The following is a 19,271-nucleotide window of genomic DNA, read 5'->3' on the forward strand; positions in this document are numbered from 1 at the left end:
TGGGTCTCTCTGGGTTTGTTGATTTACGCAACAATCGCCTTATTTGAGCTTAAATTAAAACTGCTAAGTAATCTAAGAAATACGAAACTAAATAAGTAAATGAATAAATTAACAGTTGTTCAGTGAGTATGTTAGCTATGAAATAATAAATAATGAAAAACTTCTTTAAAAGCTTAAAATATTGTGGAATACATTAACCTTCAAATAATATAAATTATAAAAAGAGTGAGCTTGATAACATTACGTTCAAAACAGCATTCTAAAATCCGTAAGAAGTGCAATTACTTAATTCCGTGCAAAAACACCCTCCAATCATATTGAGCTAGGTCATTCACGTAATCAACCTCAATTAAAGCTTATCCGGTCCAATATATCCATAATTTAATCAGGCTCTCCTGTCCTGGAATCGGGCGGCAAAGGCAACCCCAAAGCAAAGTGTCACCGTAAATGAGAAAAGATACTTACAACTCATCCGGACAGTTGACCGGTTGTGCTAACCGATAGCCATCCCGCAGGTAAGCCGATAATTCGAAACAGTCCACCTCCTGCAAAGAAGAAAGAGAAACGAACGAATCACACGTAAAGTACAGTAAACGCAACGCATTAAGCGTAATCCAACAGTGCCACATTTCCCACTAGCAAGCTTGGCAGATTGTGCGCTGATCGAGTTTTGCCCTCCCGTATATTCCTGGAAAGGAAAAATCTCGCCAATATGGGAGAGAACCGGGCAGTCGAATGGGAGAGGTGGAAGGATATTAAGGGACAATCCATCCATAACGGGGATGCGTTAAGTGAGTGTGAAAAGCAAATAAAACTCTCGTAAGGGTCGTCCGGACAGCGACCAATGTGCGGACGGCGGTGAAGAACAACGACAAAAAAGGGGTGAACATTACTGTTACGAAAGGATGGAACCGAGCAGGCTAGGAAACTCGGGGAAACCCGGGGAAAAGGGATCAAAGACAATGAAATAATTTAGTCCCGGCCCGTCTGCAATGGCGGACTGCGAGTGAGAGAGAGTGAAAAAGTAGGGAAAGAAATCTAATATCACACCGCTTGGCCGAAGTAGAATGAGAAGAAAATGAATGAGGAAACAACACCCGACAAGCGGACAAGGGGCAGAAAAAGTGCGTCACATTTGCTATGGCTTGCGTTCAATGGGGTGCATCCGCTGTTCATGCGAGGCATCCGTTCCGTACCATGATCAAAGAAGAAAGGAGTGACCACCACCGGGGACAGGGGGATGTTTTCGCAATTATGCTTACGCTGGCCGTGGGGGAAGATCATGAAGAACAAACTCATAAGTGCGAGCAAAACCCCGAAGGATGCTCGTAATGGCTCAAATAGCTTGGCCCCGGAATGCCGGACGCACGGGCCAGATACATTATTGCCTGGCCTAAATATTTTTGGCCACCCGAGTTTTTCCCCGTGCTGGAAATGTGGGCTGTGGCGGGAGGGGAGGAAGGAAATGGTACGAATTCTTTCATGTAATGAGCTGCGTAATGTAGGGAATGATTTGACGGGACACGGAAGCACCAACAACAACAGCGATTGGGATGGGGTTTGGTGCGTTTTGTTGTGAGTTTGTTGAAAAATTTGTTTTTCCTCAATGTTTTCTTAACTTTTTTTGCAGGAATGAAAGGGAAAACAAAACGCTGGTAAAAACAAAGAGAAAAAGAGAGAAACATAGTGTGTGTGTGTCTGGGAGAGAGAGGGAGCGAAAACATGATAAAAACTCCCGATGGCTATTACCGCAACATCTGTGAAACAGTAGAGCTGAAGAAGGATAATTCCTGTAGTAGAAGGAGGAAGACGTTACACTGCGACTAGATTCTATAGAGCCACGTCAATGTGTAAAGAAATTTATTTTGATATTAAACCAGCAGACTAAGAATGTTCTAGCGCTATCCATATATTATTATAAAAGACAAGAAAAGGATAATACTAATTACACAGACATTAAAATTTTAAAACCGCAAGAAAAAGTTTTTGGAAAAGGGAGTTATAAAATGAAGTTTTACCGGAAAGTGCTTTATAAAGACGGGGCGGTCCGGTGGCCGAGGCGACAGCGGCGCACGTCTTCACACGGCAGGGCCGGGGTTCAAATCCCATTCAGACCGCCTCCCCGTACGAAAGGCTGACTACTTTTCTACGGGTAAAATTAAGTCACAGAAAGCCAGAAATGGCAGGCCGAGACCTCTTGAGGTTGTAGTGTCAGGGAAGAAGAAGAAACCAAGTAAAAACGCGGTGTGGTCTGCACAAGCCAAGCCCGGGGATCAAATCCCATCCGGAACAAGTCCCCCATAGTGGAGACTGCCTATCAAACTACGTAGTATTATCAAATCTAGTAGGCCAGCATGATCTTAGGAGGTCCTTGAGCCAAGAAGAAGATTACTGGGTAACAATTCCCTTCTAGAACATCTCCTCGAATGATGGGTTGACTATTCATTTATGCACAAAATCAAGTTAAAAACTATAAATAAAGGGTCAAGATGTCCCAGCAAGAGTTGTAGAACCAAAGAAGAAGTCGAAGGAGCAAGAAAACCTAGTGAGGGATCTCTGTTTTTCCCGATGTCTTCCTGTTTGATGATGTCTTATCCTGATCCATCGGATAAGCGGACGAATTATGAGTGGCTCCAGATTCATATGATCATTGTAACATAAAGTAAAATGTACTAAAAGAACCGCTTGCGGACTCGCAACAGCCATAGATATAGATCCTTGACGATGGAATGGCAGCGTAGCACCTGTTTAGCAGCTAACGAAGACAACAAATTACAACATACTAAGTGTCCCGCAAGATCTGCGAACTTTGCTGTCTGCTGGAGTTAATGTGGTGCTACATGATAACGCCAGAATCGCACCATACTTCCAAGTTCTTAATGGCAGAATCTCGGTTATTTTAAATCTGGTCGAGGGAATAAAAAATGCGTAGGGAATTCGGAAAAAAGGAAAAAGCTGCCTTCATTTTTAATAGGGTACAAGGAAATGATGCTTGACGTTTAATACCATGGACAATATTTTTCTTTTAATTTCTTCAGTTTCGTGATGTCTGCACGATAACTTCACGATACTAAAATAGAATTAAAAAAAATCGGCAAATATACTTCTTAAATATAAAGGTGGCACTACAGAAACTGGACGCAGTGTAATGTTATTGCAGACGTTAAGGCTTTAGTAAATAAAATGAGCAGTGTATAAGGAATTACTTCTCCCTGTTGTAAAACTGCCCTTTGCAGGAACCCAAACTGTAGGTTTCATAAACGTCCCAGATGCACATGAAGAATTGGGAACGATTAGTCGAATTTATGAGCGAAACGGGCCGGGACTCGCATTCCCGTCGACACACAGCACAAGGACGACCGATGCAATCGCAAGAAAGATGCCAGCGCGACGGAAACGGTGCCAATGATTATGATTATTGTTGCGCTTAAAGTGTTATTACCTCGCCCGCTGGTCGTTTGGCCAGAGGGTGCCCTCGAGAGAAGGAGGAAAATCTCGAAAGGGAAATTGTTACAAGGATACAAGAGGAAATTGGCATGGTCGTACGGTGGAACAAAACCGCGGAAAGAATCAATTTAATTAATTGACTGTTATTTATTATTAATTCATAATCAATCTAATGGCTGCACGGTCTCGGACGGCCTCACGCTCTAATGTCCTTGTGTGGTATGTTCGAAAATCCTGTAGCACTCAAGGCTATTACGCGGGAATAGTAAAAAAACACACACACACACACACACACATACGAGCGCTACCAGCTGTGGTGCTGATGGAATTGAAAATGGAGCTGACGATAGGCGACACGGCCCAAGCTCACCACTCCTCTGCGTCCCTTCCCCCCATGTCTCCCCCAGGGGAAATTTATCGTCCGGCGTCTTGTTTACTTTATCCAATATTTCTGAATATCTCGATGGCGCTTTTAGGAAACCTTGATATTATTCCGGCCGGTCAGTTTTTGGGAGTTCCTCGCAAGACCATGTGACCGAGGGATGGGTGAATGTGGTGTGGTGCGTGAGGTTCAGCAGCAAAATTACAGCGCACTCGACGAACGGTCCACGTCCCGATCGGCAATATGTAGGTCAACACCGTCCGCCATTAGTGATAATGGGGCGAACTTGAAGGGTGTCCCGGGTACAACTCGGAACTCTTACGGTGTGTCATTTCGAGTGCTTGTGTCGGTGGTCTGTATGTGTGTGTGTGTGCCTGTATGCGCCCGGTCCTTCTCTAGCGTCTTCTGTTTGCAAGTGACGAAATCATAAATAAACAGAGACAAGCCTGCACCATTAGTGTCACGGAGTGTATGTTTGCGCGAGCTGTGCTTACACAATTCCCGATGAGTAAATATAATATTTTAATGTGGCCACCACACCGGACCAACAACCCGCGGGTGGTGCACGCGGATTGTGATTGATGTAATGTTGGTAGAGTAGTATGGTGGACACTGCTACCCTATCGTCCACTCGATATCTTTACCTACCTCGAATGGCATCGCGGCCAACGTTGCCAGCTCCCAGAGCAGCACCCCAAGGCTCCAGATGTCGCTGGATGCGGTGAAGAACTTCTTCTCGAGCGTTTCCAGTGCCATCCACTTGATGGGTCGGTTCTCGTTGTCCCCCAGACAGTGGTAGTCGCTCGGGAAGACGTCACGCGACAGCGCATTATCACAAACACGAACGTTCAGCTCAACGTCTAGGCTGTTGTTGGCGGTAGTGGGATTTTTTTTTCGTTTCGTTCACCGTTTGCAAATGGATGGAATGGGAGAAAAGATGGAAAAGACGGAAGAAAATGGATCAGATTTTAGGTGTTTCTTTTTTTGGTCCCTGACGCAGTATCCCTGACGCCGCTTGCTGACTACTCCCAGCGGAGCCATTTTCAGGGATGAATTGTGGTTTCTTGTTAGTGTGTATTGTTACGAATTTATGACAGCCTAACGTGCTATTATCTGCATGCAGATGAGCAACGGACGACGGGGAGGTTTGATGGTTTGCAGGGAAAGCGCTTTAAACACGTCCTTGCGTGACGTATTTATGTTGCTAAAAAAGCAATACTTAAGTGTTGCTCGATGTTGAAATAATCGGAGCTATTACTGGAATTGAACGTTGCGGGATCATTCCTTGCTGTTCGAAACGATGGTCATTTATGTTGATTTGGAGTTACTTTTGTTTCGAAGATTTGCTTCAAAGTAATTCAGTTATATTGGTAGAGTCTTTTGGGAAACATTCTGAATTCCAATTTAAATTAATTTATGTCCCTCTTATCTTCAAGCTACAATTTTTCTATATTAATTCGATAAAAATATTAAATAGAAAAGAATAAGATTTATTCGATCAACTTTTTTTTTAAATGAGCATCGTAAAACAATAATGTTAAAAATTCCTTAAAAATTTGTGAATTTGTACCTTTCATGTTTACTTTTCATGAAATAAGTCATTTGAAATTGTGTAAGGATTTGAATTAATTAGCATTAGACAACACTAGGAGCTTTTAGTATAAAAAGAAAACAAGATTCAAATCATTGGAAGAATGAACTAAAAAAAATGAACTCTTTCGAATGAACTAGTGTAATGAATTATTTAAACGGACCAGTGCATAAACAGTAGCAAATTGGAACACGAACGCACACCACACTACAAGGTTCAGACAGCCAATAAGTTATCGTAAAGCGACTGGACGTTTTCACGAAATTTAAAATTGCCTCCGTGAACCCGTATTTCGACGTCCTGAATTTTAAAACTGCATAGTGAAGATGGCCGATTCATTTTGATCGATATACGGCTGTAAAATTTTCTTCTGATTATTGGATCCATTCGGATTCGGATTCTACTACAATCCGTCACTACACGATCGAATCCAAACATTGCTCTGAATATTGAAGTTATGACGCAATGAAGACAAGCGGATGAATTTTTCTTTTTAAACGATTAGCCAAGCTGCATGTGGTGTACAATGTGCTTGAAACAAACATTTAATTTCACATGAAATATTATTAATGCTGGTCAATACTGCTCCTTAAAACATGTCTTAAAAAGTGAAGTAACTTAAAAACGGATTTTTCTATCCCACTTAAGCTCGGTTAGAGAGAGAGCACCACATCACACTCAAATCCCATCGACTCTCCTCCTAGCAACGGCGTTAGGCTTTCCCCGGATACTAAACAACACGGCCTTTAAAGCTCAGCCTCAGAGACTCACGCAAAAGAACGGAAATAAAAATCTGTCCCCCTCTCGAGGGATTTCCAAAAACGTTGTTATGTTGTTTTGGGACGTCAGTCTTCCCAACCGTTTTTTTTTCCAGCGTTCAGATAGATTTGATTCCCGGCGCACAGATCAGTTACAGATGATGGGATGTTTATGTGACTGTGCCCCTCTTCCAAACACACACACACACACACACACACTTACACACAGTTCCTGGTTGCGATGTCCTTGTGCAGTACGCCGAGCGAGTGGAGGTGCGATATGCCACGGGCTACTTGCAGACCGAACTCCACCAGCTGTCGGGTGCTGAGCTGCGAATTTTGAATTCCGATCTCCCGGCAGCTTTGCAGGTAGCTGAAAGTGGAGAGCAAGTACGCCGGTCAGCTTCGGGTGTGGTAGATTGGCAGAAGATTGGTTTTAAATTTATGGTGATTTGCTTTTGAGGTTTCGTCGAAGGTTTCACCGGAGACAGCAGGCACTAGGAAGGCCGGATAATCCAACTTTGCGATGGGAGAGGATAAAATTGTGAGGTTAAATATTGACAATAGAACAAAAAAAGCTGGGAGAGTGCGCAGGAGTTTTATCTCTGCCCCACCGGAGGCATATGTTTGGGTTAGGGAAAAAGATTTTGCATGTTTTGTTAGGATCTGCGATGGAGGGCGTTGCTTTTTTCCAGCTTTTCTATGATGAAAACGAATGAAAGTGATCGTTTCATATGCTCAATAATCATTCAGAACAGACTCACGAAAAGAACTTCGGTACGAACGAGAGTCCTTTTTCCACGTATCTGAGACATGTCCTTTGAAAGGGTTCACTTACGACGACGGTGTAGAAAAGGCTCGATTGCCCTTCAGATTTCTTTTTCGAAATCACGCAAAACAAAGCCTACATCAAACATTGCCATCGGGTGGCATTATGCTGTGGCATGTAAAAGGAAACTGGTTCTGAGCAAAACAGAGCAACACATCGTTTACCGCCGAGGAAAATGTGATTTCTTTTTTGCCGACCCTTGTTCTTTACTTTTTGTTTGGTCCAACTTTTATCCCATCAAAAAGCCTCCTTAGCACTTTGATTTCTTTCACGCTGCAAAAAGGTTGGTTAGCTTGCTAATGTCTGTTTGATAAATGTGTTGCCGTTCAATCGGGTCGAAAACGCGGGAACCGGGGACCAAAGCAAGTCCTGGCTACATTTATTGGAATTTTGTAAAAAAGCAAACTCTTTTGCGAAGCAAAAAAGCAGGAAACAAGTGAATACAGTTTCCTAGACGAAGGAAAAAGCATGGAAACAGAGTCTGAAATGGGTGACATTTTGTTTGTCGCATTCGCATCGCGAAGGAAAAGCAGGACCGAAAGCCGGAAAAACACGACCCGTGTACAGGTTTTATTTACCATCTATCGCACGGAAAATTTCGCCTGCTTTGGACACAGTCGTCTTGGGCGAGACTTTCTTGCTTGCTTGGGAATCTTGTCCCAAATAGTGGGAGCCTGAAATTGAGCCCAAGACTACACCGGCTCCGAAAAGGAGAACCGCTGTCATGTAATGTTTATTCAGGAACAGGATGCGAGTCGCGTGGTGTTGCAGTGTGTTTTTAAATCTAGCGTTGTGTTTGTTTTTTGTTGCTACTACAACCAGCTTTTGGTATTGTTTCATCGTCTAGAAGTGTGCGAGACAAACAGGCAACCAAGGAACGAGGGAGAATAGCATTCACGATTGTCCCCGGTAGCCGTGGTAGTATATAAATCTCTCGTTAGTGGGTACAATGGGATGATGTGGTAGAGTTTACTTACAGTTTGAGGTTTCCTTTGGCTGCCAATGGATAGGCGACTTTCGGTGGCCCCGACAGCTCGGTTACGGCCGCCACCGGGAACAGGATGTTCGGGTGGGAGATCCCGCACAGGGTGGATCCTTCCGACAGCAGATAAGCCACCTGGCTTAGCGAGGCACCGTCTGGTGGGGGAAACGACATGGATGGAAGGAAAAGAAGCATTATGAAGTTCGTGCCTTATTTGACTACTTTTGGGATGTTAGTTAAAAGTCAAGATATTCTGTTACATTTAAATAGAAAGAACATTGGATAATTAAACTATTCGAAAATTCGTTGAACAGCTTTAATTTATGGAAAATTATGATATCATCACACTTCTTTAAATAGTTCATGTACTGAAATAGCTTAGAATGAGTTAATAAACTACATTAATATTATATTTTATCCTAGAGAAGAATCGGTTAAAAGGCTATCTAAGTCCTTATTACCATGCTCGACTGTTTGACAAAAGCTCTCTATATCGCGTAATCGGTATTATGGTTGTCGAATTGGCTATCCAATTAGACAGTACCGAGAGTTAGAAAAAGGAACTTAGCATAAGATTTACTCTAAGGTTCTCATAACGATTTCCAAACGTAAAAAAAACTCTTTTTTGGCATATTGATTCCATCTGTCCAGAGCTACGGAAAAGGTGTCTTGCAATGTTTTCCTGTGGATTAAAGAGCATTTTTGAAGGGTTTCTATGAGGTGTCTATGAACTCATAAACAATTTGATTAGTTTAAATAAACAATGTTTGGAGTGTGAACAATTTTTCTATCACATAAACGAACCTTCACTAGTGTATTTGAGTTGAATTAGCCAGTTTGAGAACCTCTGTCATGTACGAACTCATCTTTAAATTATTTACTATTAAATTATTTTTTCATACAGAGTAAATGTCGTAACAAAAAAATATTGGTATGCAATTAATAAATCTTCTAGCCCCAAAAGGTATAATTCTCGATCCAACGCGAAAGCATTTTTTGGTGGCGTTCGTAGTTCTGATATAACTTAGATGAATGTGTGTTCTAATCGTACAATCAACCACGATTTAAATGAAATCGATTGGACCTACAATTGATTTTATTTACATTTTTATACACCTTCGAACCGAAATCATCACTTATATAGCTAAGGTTGTCTCGACTTGACGAAAACAAAAGCTTGACGAGCGATTGACTTCTATAACTCGAAGCCATTATACCGTTCGATATATGGTTTGATTAAGTTTGTTAGAGAGTTTGTCTGTTAGAGAACCGTAATCAGGACTATAGTAAGGCTAATACTATATCATGTTGAATTAGTGTCAGTAATTTTAAAGAATAAAACCAAATTTATTGCGCATTCGACCATATTATTAGGAATTGACAGGACAAGGCCTATCAAGGTTGTAGAGCCAAAGAAAAGTGAAAGAAAGTAAAAATCCGTCAAAAATTGAGGAGATTGAAGAAAAGGCAGTTTGTAAAGATTAAATATTCAAAACAAAACATGTATCAAAGTTTATAGGAGCTTTAGGAGCATAGGGCACATCAAGTGAATTTAAAATTAATTTTGGGGCTAATTTTGTGGGTAAATGCTTTGGGCATTAGTTCACAAATTAAACACTACTTCGCAAATATTATCTTTAAACTTTACTACACTTAACATTTATTGTTTTTAAATGTAAGTTAAATTTTGTGAAAAGTAAAATATAAAGCATAAGTTTGCATAAAGATATACAAAATGTTTATTTAAGTAGAATAATGCTTTTTTCTTTCATCCGACCATTCCTTAGGAAGTCACGTAAGTGTGGTCTGTGATAAACTTACTTCCATTTGACTTTTTTCTCAAAGGGACTATCCCAACAAATTTACAGTATATTAGCCATTTCGCAGCTCAAAAAGTGCCCGCCGTTGTTAGTGAACTAACATTTCACCTCATCCCGCGACTATAACATCTCCCCATACTTACCGACCACAGTTTTGATCAGCACGTCACGCGTTTCACCCAGCGGATGGTGTAGGATACCGCTGTAGATCCGGCCGTACGTGCCCTCTTGCACAAGCTGCTGGCAGATGATGGTGCCCGGCGACACGGCAATCCGTCTCAGCTTGTCCTTCGGGTTCGAGCCATTGCTGTGGATGCTTCGCGCTGGCGTCGATAGGCTGTAGACCTGCGAAAAGCGTACATGAACGCCATTAGTGTGCTGCTGCGTTTGCGGGGTGCCGGTCGCTCGATGTGTCCGAAATGCTCTAGCACAAGGCTCCCCGGGAGGATTTGTGGAAAATCTCATCCAAATGAACAATAACACCGCAGTAAAAGGTCCCACGCTCGTACTATTCGCACTATTGACGGTGCGGGATTTTGGGGTTTTAGCAGCAAACGTGGGCTGCCTTTTCCTTGGGCCTTACGCAGCAGAGTAGCCTTCCGCGTGGCTGTGCTCTAGCAAAGGACGACACAATTACGAACACGTCAAGTCGTTTTCACGCCCAGGTCACCTTTGCCAAGGAGGATTCCTACCATCAGAGACACACACCAGAGCGCACAAGACAATCCTTTTCTCGTTTCGGGTAGGCATGGGTAGGCCCCATTTTTGCTGCCTATTTGCGTCAACGACTGTCATTGCTTGTTATGGGCACACCGGAATGGGCTCCGTGACGGTCGACTCGGATTGCGTGCCGGGGAGACATTTCACACGCATCCGGCACAGACCAACTTTTGTCGTGTGTCGCAGTCGAGGTGGGAAAATGAAATTTCAGACCCGATTGCACAACCGAACCGAATAGTGAGCGGACGTCGTTGGACATCCTTTGGCATTGAGAATCCGGACCCGATGGACCGCAAGATGGAAGGTTGCGAAGGCTCAACACAGAACGCCCTGCCGAGGCGAATTGTTTTTGTGGCGTCTTCACGTTGGAATTGGGGAACGATCGGGCAGATTGGAAGGGATTCCATGTTTATGGCATTTCATTGATGATTAGAGAAATTTGATAAGCCAACTAAAGCTTCGCTAACAGAATCGATACGGTTGCTGTCTGGGCGATGGCTGTGGAGGATGAGCCAGCAACGATGGAGTCGGTGTGTGTGTTTATCTCTTTAGCAAATCGGTTGTTGTGGAGTTAATGTGGGGAAGCGCCTGTAAGACGCAAGGCATTACTTTCATTAAGCCTTGGATTGGTTTAGCACTTTGAAAGGCTTTTGGGCGAAATCAAGGAGACCAAGACGATAAAGATTCAGGACGGAATTAAGGGATTAAAGTCAATCCGAACGAATCAGGGTTTAAGCTTGAATCAATGAGGCTGGCTCAATTTAATAAATATTTCTTCCTAATAGCAAAGGCCACTCCAGCCACTCAAAGTTACAAATTAAGTTAAATAAAACCAGCCTGTACAGTTCGATGTCTAAGTTTTCGGCTACAGCTTTTATGAATCTTTAACAACGCAAGCACAAACGGAACAAAGCATTTCGTTTCGGTAAACCTTGAACCGTCGCATAAAACCGTTGCGTCAGCATTAAAGACCATTGCAGCTGCCTTTCAACGCTAACTAATCGCCCAATACGATAGCATCTCGATAATTGAGAGCTTTTTCTTTCGCGAAAAATGGCGATTGCATTGATAAAGCCGCCTTAACCTAACTCCTCGAGCGAACTGCAAACCATTTCGTGTGCAGACACAGCCTGTCCCGACAAAACAGCTGGATGCTGGAGGGTGTGCTCTTTGCCTTTGGTGGTAGAAAAATCGTGGTTCGTTAGCAAAGCGCTGCGCGGATTTGTTGGATCAGCCCGAGACCCCGGGAAGATAGTGGCGAGCTGAACGTTGCTGAATAAAACATCGTCCCGCTTTCAATGAACCGGGCGGGTATTCATTCGAAATGCGGCAGAAAACGGTAACCGGCACCGTTCCATCGAGAGTACCGCTCAAATCCAGATCCTGACAGTGGCCGGAGTACGGGTTGATAAATGGATGGCAGAAGCCACTGGTCAAAAGGAAATGCACCAAAAGCCCCGGGAAGGAGCATCGCGGGAAAACTCTATTGTCAGTTTGAACTCCGGTTTCCATCCATCAACACCCGTGCGTTGTTGAAATCGGCGGTAGCGAAAAAAAGAAATGTGCCCAGCACTTAGCTTAGCGAGGTGCCAACGGGGATTGTGCTTTTGGGTGGATGGAAAAGTTCGGACGGTGAGTCGGATGCATTGGCTGTATATTTATGCATGTTTATAGAAGCTGACAAATATTTTAACTAAAAACATAGCGAAATTGAGTTGAAAAATAATTTATATTGAAATCGAAGAACTCAGAATCTTATGATCATCAAGGTATTTTGCAGGATTATATAGACTCAAGTACTATTTCTCTCTCCCTTCTTTTATTGGCTTTACGACCTCTTATGTCTTGCCTTTCTTTTCTAGATTACTAGACAAATTGATACCTCATGGTTGGATAGACATTCCTCACTACATGGATGGGATTCCGTATAGGATTTCATCTCCGCTCCTGCCGTCTGCAGACTAGCGCAGTCATTTTTCCACGAAAAAAAATCATTTATTTCATTTATTTCGGAATAATATGAATAAGCTGTAGGTTTAGTTCATAATAACTGACGACTGATGTATGTCGCAGCGGTCCGGTGGTCAAGGCGACAGCGGCGCCGGTCTTCATACGGCAGGACCGGGGTTCAAATCATGTCCAGACCACGCCTCCTCGTACGCAGGGCTGACTACTTTACCATGGGTAAAATCAAGTCACAGAAAGCCAGAAATGGCAGGCCGAGACATCTCGAGGTTATATTACCAAGGAAGAAGAAGATTTGAGTCGCCAATGGAGGAAATGCGCAATGGAGTTATTACGACGAGTCTCGTACACAGACTAAGCCTCGCCAGGCTGCGGTGGGCTGGTCATGTCATGAAAATGGCAACGGACGATCCAACCCGTAAAGTCGTTTTAGGCCGTCCACATGGACAGAGGAGGCTTAGTGGGCCCAAATTGAGATGGAGTGTCGGAAAAGTGAATTGACGAAGACGCTAAACCGTGAGCTGTATCGAGGAATTGGAAAATTGTTGGAAAATTGTTGTCGCAATAAGTAAGATGTTTTTCATAGAAAGGACTAAGGATTTTGAATAATTCTGCTCGATGAACAACTTGCAAATTCAATTTAATTAAGATCTTCAAAAATCTTAGACGAGTGCAATTTCTTACCCTACGGCTCTTTTAAGATGATTTGGGTCTTTTTAAAGAGATGCAAGCATATGTCGGTTTGTACTACAGACTCTGTAGAGCATTTAAATCTGAACCTGCAATTTATTACAAGAAGAGAGCATAGCGCTAGCAGTTAACCTTATAAATTGTAGCTTACTTTATAGAATAAATCCACACCATCAAACTTTTCAACACACCCCACAAATCCAGCAAAGCAAAAGAGTTGCAATGAATTGCTGTTTGGAAATTCTTTCAGGAAGAGGATACTACTCGGCGCTACAAGCGACCAGCAGCGATCCACAGAAGAGAAAAAATCATCTACCGTACTGAAAAATAACGAATCCTCCATTCGCGCAGCAAGCATTACACGACCAGAGCGGGCTGAAATTGTTGAGGTAGGAAGGCAGGGAAGAAAATATTGCAAGACACTGCAGCAAAATTGTCGTACTGTGTCACTACAGTGTATGATTCAGCGGTGAAGAGAGATGATTGATACAATGCGGTGCTAGGATTTTCCCCATTTTCACTGTTCCACTGTCCAGCTGCAGCTGGAAGAGCTTTCCGTACAGAAAGGGCTTCGTGTTTTGAGAATTGTTTCACGAGCATACAACGAGAGACACATTTAATCAAATTCGAAGAAAATTCCTAACGAAAGATCGTTTGTGAAATGTGCACTGTCTTTACAAACAACGAGCATTTAATGGATTTTAAATTGAACTTCATGTCAGTACCACTGTATTAACAACACACACAGTGTGCCAGCCAACCGTCCGTCCTCCGGGAGCGCAATAAATCGAAAATAAACGTTCCGAGTGACCATCTGGTATGGTGTGGACACGGTAGCACAAGTGACCTGCCAGGAACGTGCCAGGTCCATGGAGTGGCTAGTTAGAGCCGGACCGGAGATCAAACACTAAAGTGCCCGTGTGCCCGAGGATTGTGTAAAACGTCAACGATTACAACTGTCGTGCTGGAACCGTGCTCAACAAGTCCCCGGTATCGGTTGGCACGTTGCCAAGGAAAAAAAACGGGATCGTTGTGTGGATGGAGGTTTGGGCCCTGGTGCAGTTGGGCAGCAGGAAGGCGTAAAGATTCGCAAGGATTTTCCGGTGTGGCGTTGACAAGGGGGCGAGCGATAAAAGGTTGATGATTAATTGCATCAATAGTTCACCGTGACCGGGGATGCATTGCAATCAATTATACAACGGTGGATAAAGGAATGTTTTAGCCAAGTGGTACTTTTTCAAACCGTTAGAGAGGAAGAGTAAAGAAGGAGAGAGATAGAGAGAAAGAGATCTCTACTTTATAATACAGTTTCCTATTGAAAGTCATGTAAGAAAATATAACATGAAGTGCTAGAATTCCTCATATAATTATGGAGGTGTTCTTGTCAGAACTTCGGTTGTGCTGAGAATAAGGATTCGTAGTTAATGATTATTATTTATTGAAAATCAATATAATATTGTAGTTTAATTAGAATAAATATAAGCTTTATGTGAAAAGGAAGGTTTCACTACTGCAAGGTGTTTGTTAAGTTGAATAGTCGGAAAGGACTTTTTTAAATTGAACTAGGCCATTTTCCCGAAGCCCGTTCTTCTTTCACAATCCCCACCAAGGTCTGCATAACATAGATTTCTTTTTCTTCTTGCTTGGCAATACCACCTAAAAAGGTTTCGGCTTGCCATATCTGGCTTTCTTCTGTTTACCCACAGCCAGCCCTGCGTACGGGGAGGCGATCTGGAAGGGATTTAAACCTCGGTCCGCTGGAGACCGGCGCCGCTTTTGCCTCGGCTCCAATGTAGAGTTTAGACCTTTATATGAGATATGGTTCAATGCATCTCACACAAACTGACGGATTATTTTATGTTAGGTAGCAAAATGCGCCCTGCATTTGAAGCTTGAAGTTTTTGCTGCTGCTACCAGAGGCTGTTTGTATACAATTTCTGATCTAACAGTTCAAATTCGAGCGTCAAATGCTAGACATGACTTATGTTATTCATCGACCTCTAGGCTAACAGTCCTTGATCCTTACTTGCTACAAAATATGTTGAAAATATATTTTTTATTCCCTAAGGACGATAACAATAACCGTTTATAAATATGAAAGCCAGATGTCAATCGTAGACATGTTAAACATACGGTCAGCAAAAATGATTTGGCTTGCGAGGCTTTTTAATCCAGTCCTTGTACGAATAGCGAGAGCATCGAGCTCAAAATTAAGTTAAAGAATAAAAAAAATATCAATTTAAACCTCCTTTTCTCCTATTTCCTTTACAGTTTCGATGTAGGTTTTAATATTCAATATTTTGTTCACATCGAATGGACAAATGATCATAACACTGGAGAATGTATTCTCAATGCTAACCGGCAAAGAAGACTTCAGTATTTTAAATCTAAAATATCTCCGGTATACCGGTTATTGAGGCGATAGCAGGGCCTGAGCTCACAAGGCAGGACCGAAGCTCAAATTCCATCTGGGCCGTTTCTCCGTATTGGGGACTGACTATCCAGCCAATGTGGTATCAATAAATCTAGCAAGCCATTAAATGACCGGTATGACACCCCTGGTCGTTTTGCTAAGAAAAAAAGAAGTTCCAAGTTTCATAGTAGTTTGTTAACATAGTTTTAGAATAGGACCATTCTTATTTCCCTCACTGCAGATCTACAAAAAACATCTATTTGATCATTTATTAAAAACCCCATCCTCTTTGATCTACGCACGCACCTCATCCATGCGGAAGAACGATTCCAGGAAGATATTTATTTACGAAACCTTCCGTACTTTCGTCACCTTTTCTCGCCCTCTCCCTACACGCCTCACACGACACTCTTTAAAGTACATAATTTTCCACCCAAAGCAGTCAAGTTTCACCGCAGCATATTTTAACCGTCATCAGTTCGTACGCTCGCTCCGTTATATTTTTGCACCTGCTGCCGCTGCTGTTGTTTAGGTGGATGGATTTTTGGTTTCTGCAACATAACCACACCACCATTGGTGACTACCCTTCCTCCCCCCCTCCCCCCTTTCCTTTACTTCCCCCGGGGTAGTAAGGGGTTGTGACACTTTCCGTCAGGCGCCGGCGGTTTTGCCGGATCTCATTTCCCGTGCCCGGGTCGAGCGGGTTCCTGTACCGGGCTGTACCTTTCTTCTTCAGCGTTTGAGCAAGTCTGTCTTTGTGTTTCGAGCAGAGGTGTGGTGGCGGACATGGAAAAACTGTCACCCACTTGCACTGCCAACACCGAACGCCGGTCAACCGATAAGGGACACGGTGTGCTGGAAAATGATGAAACGAAGTTCCTGGGGTTTTTCTTTTCACCGGCGCCACCAGCGACAGGCGGAAGGATTAACGGATGGAGTTTTTACCCCTTTATTGTCGAGCCGAAGGTTGGTTTTTCTGAGCATTCAAAATTAATGATGAAAATGTCATTAAAACACACTCAACACACACTCTCTCTCTCTTGGAAACATACTTGTCACACTATTTTAGAGATCGGTATTTGTGTCCTTTATGATTCAGGAAACTTCTTCATCCGACTGTAAACAAAACTTTCCTTCGGGCTGTCATTAGCGTGTACGCAGGCAAGCCATGGCAACATCGAATGGAATGTGAAGTATGTTTGAAAAGGCTATCGTGTGTCTGTGTGTATTAATAATGGCCCCGGTGTCAAAAACTCGAAACTTTTGCCTGAGGGGTGTGACATTCCATACCGGGTTTGTGCAGTTGATGAGGTGTTGTACACGGACCCCAATCCGGTTCCGTGCTATTATTAATGAACATTTGCCTAAGCAACTGCCAACCAACTGCCTGAATGTTCATCGAGTTTAAGCCGAGTACATTGGGAGCTTATTTTCGCCCACCACTCACCATGAATGTGCCCTTTTTAACAAACTAAAGCTAATTGATAATAACTACCGATGCAGGTGCGAAAAGTAAACGTAATCGTTCAGGAAAACTGCTTCAGCTTTTCCCACCGACCCGGGACACCAACCAGCCCACTTACACCTTCTTTTTCTCCGGAACCAAAACCAAAACAAAAAAAGCCGCACGCTTTTCACCGCATCGCAGGGATTAGTGTGGAGACTTATGTATCATTTTCTCACCTCTTCCATGGCCGGGGCCAACATTTGGTGGGGTGTGCCTTTTGTTTAAGCACACCGCACAAGTTGACGCGAACACACACACACAGAGTGAAATATCTTCGGTTACAAATTGTGTGCCAGCCCGCCTGCTAGCTTATGTTTTGTGGCCGCTGTTTCGTACTGTCCGCAACCTTTTGTGGTGCGCTCCAACCCCAACAGTGGCTTCCTGTGCGAAGCCCGAAAAGTGTCACCAGTTTGTTATGTTTCCCCTTTTGGTGCGCTTTGGTTTGTGTTTCGCTTTTGTTGCGGCGCTTGTGTGTTAGTATTTGCCGATGGAAAGCTAAAACCGAACACCGACCATACTGCAGTGTGCCTCCCTCTCTCCTTCTCAACCCCCCCCCCCCCCCCCACAGTATCAAGGGATCATTTTCCCATCCATTTCCTCCAAAACCCGAAGCAACGGAAATTCAAAAGGATAAAGACTAAAGAACCGATCCGAGTGCCGTGACCGGGGGAGTGAAGGCCGGACCGGCAAGGGAGCGGAGGGAATTTCTTGTGAAAAATGACTGGTCTCATCTTTCGGGAGACGACAAAGAGTCTCATTATTGTTATTAATTTTTAACTAACACCTCTGGCACACGGGCATCCCCCGGCGAAGGAAGCCGTTTGCACGTTGCGCCACTCAATTTATGTCACCGGCAGTGCAAGAGGGACCCCGTTGGTAGGGTGGTAATGGATGCGGAACAATTTTTGTTCGCTCGCTTTATTGAGGAAGTTCTGTTTCTTCTTTCGCTCTTTTTTTACAAATTATTATGATGACTTTCTTGGAGGAACGCTTATTAGTGCACTGGGAGGGTAGATTTTCGTTTGTTGCAATAATAGGGGGTTTTCTTTCTTGGAAAAATTGGAATGGTTTCTAGAAATTCTTTAAAGTATGATGCGAGAAAGTCTGATAAAAACTTCTTTACAAGTAATTAATATAAATTAAGTACTTGACCGGCCCGGTCATACAGGTCTCCATACAGCAGGACCGCGGTTCAAATCCCATCCGGACCGTTCCCCAAAGTGAGGACTGACTATCCAACTAAATAGTATCACCAAGTGTAGTAAGCCAAAAAAGGCAAGCAAGACCTAAGAAAACGTTTAATCGAAAAAAATAGAGAGAGAGAGAGAGAGAGAGAGAGAGAGACAGAGAGAAATGAAGTTCAAACCTCTCCAAAGCTAAGGATACGCCTTAACTCCTCCTTGGAAGCCTATCCACCAATCGATTTTGATAATATCTCATTTGAAATTGCTTGAAAATTTAATCACACAGAACCGTCCCATTTAAAGTGATGTCAAACTTCAAACCGACCGTCTAAAACGTTCACTTTGCCCGTCACTGTTTCTACCCATACATTCCACGACGGTTTGCTTTCCACCTGGTACGCTGATTGACACTGCTCTCTGGCTCTGAGCCGCTTTTTTGTGCCTTGTATTGATGGAAAATTTGCCATCACTTTGAAATGTTGCGGGCGAGAGAGGGGTGGAGTGGCATGGGTACGCTGGATACGCTTTCCCGAACTTTAACCGAGGGGTGAAAATGGAAATTTTTGCCTACTTTCTATTCAAATTGCTTAATTTTCAATTCGGTGACAAATTTTCGATACGCCTTACGCCTGTTACGCTTGACGGGCTTTTGTGTGGGTTGAGGTGTTTTTGGTGAATTCTCTTGCCCGTTGCGTTGCGTTTATCCGCGAAGAAGCGTAGTAAGGATGAAGGAAGAAAAAGATTTTCCTTTTTTGGGGCTTTTCTTTTTCGGTCGGCTTTGTTGTTTGTAGTTTGTCGCCTAAGCGGCACTGCATTGTTGAAAGATGGTACAGGATGAAAATTATTTTTTACGCTATGAATAATGAGACGGTCATTATTGATTTTTGAAGGGAAAAAATAATTTTCATCCCCCACCCCTCCGACCGAACAATGGAACGTAATCGAGGGACAGTGCTTTGATCTTGTGGTTGCACAAGCCGGTT

At 43.2% G+C, this 19,271-nt stretch overlaps 1 protein-coding gene across 2 annotated transcripts in view; it reads right to left on the bottom strand.

Moving 5' to 3' along the window:
• Positions 1-19,271, bottom strand: part of LOC118509566 (tyrosine-protein kinase Drl-like) — a 65,698-nt gene that overhangs the window by 13,008 nt on the left and 33,419 nt on the right. For both annotated transcript variants that reach the window (XM_036050326.1, XM_036050327.1), the window contains exons 8-12: positions 9,953-10,154; positions 7,985-8,144; positions 6,402-6,551; positions 4,478-4,694; positions 466-545 (exon numbers count right to left, since the gene is read on the bottom strand). In XM_036050326.1, coding sequence (XP_035906219.1) covers positions 466-545; positions 4,478-4,694; positions 6,402-6,551; positions 7,985-8,144; positions 9,953-10,154 — 809 coding nt within the window. The remainder of the gene's footprint in view (positions 1-465; positions 546-4,477; positions 4,695-6,401; positions 6,552-7,984; positions 8,145-9,952; positions 10,155-19,271) is intronic.

Source organism: Anopheles stephensi, chromosome 3, assembly GCF_013141755.1.
Source record: "Anopheles stephensi strain Indian chromosome 3, UCI_ANSTEP_V1.0, whole genome shotgun sequence".
NCBI lineage: Eukaryota > Metazoa > Arthropoda > Insecta > Diptera > Culicidae > Anopheles > Anopheles stephensi.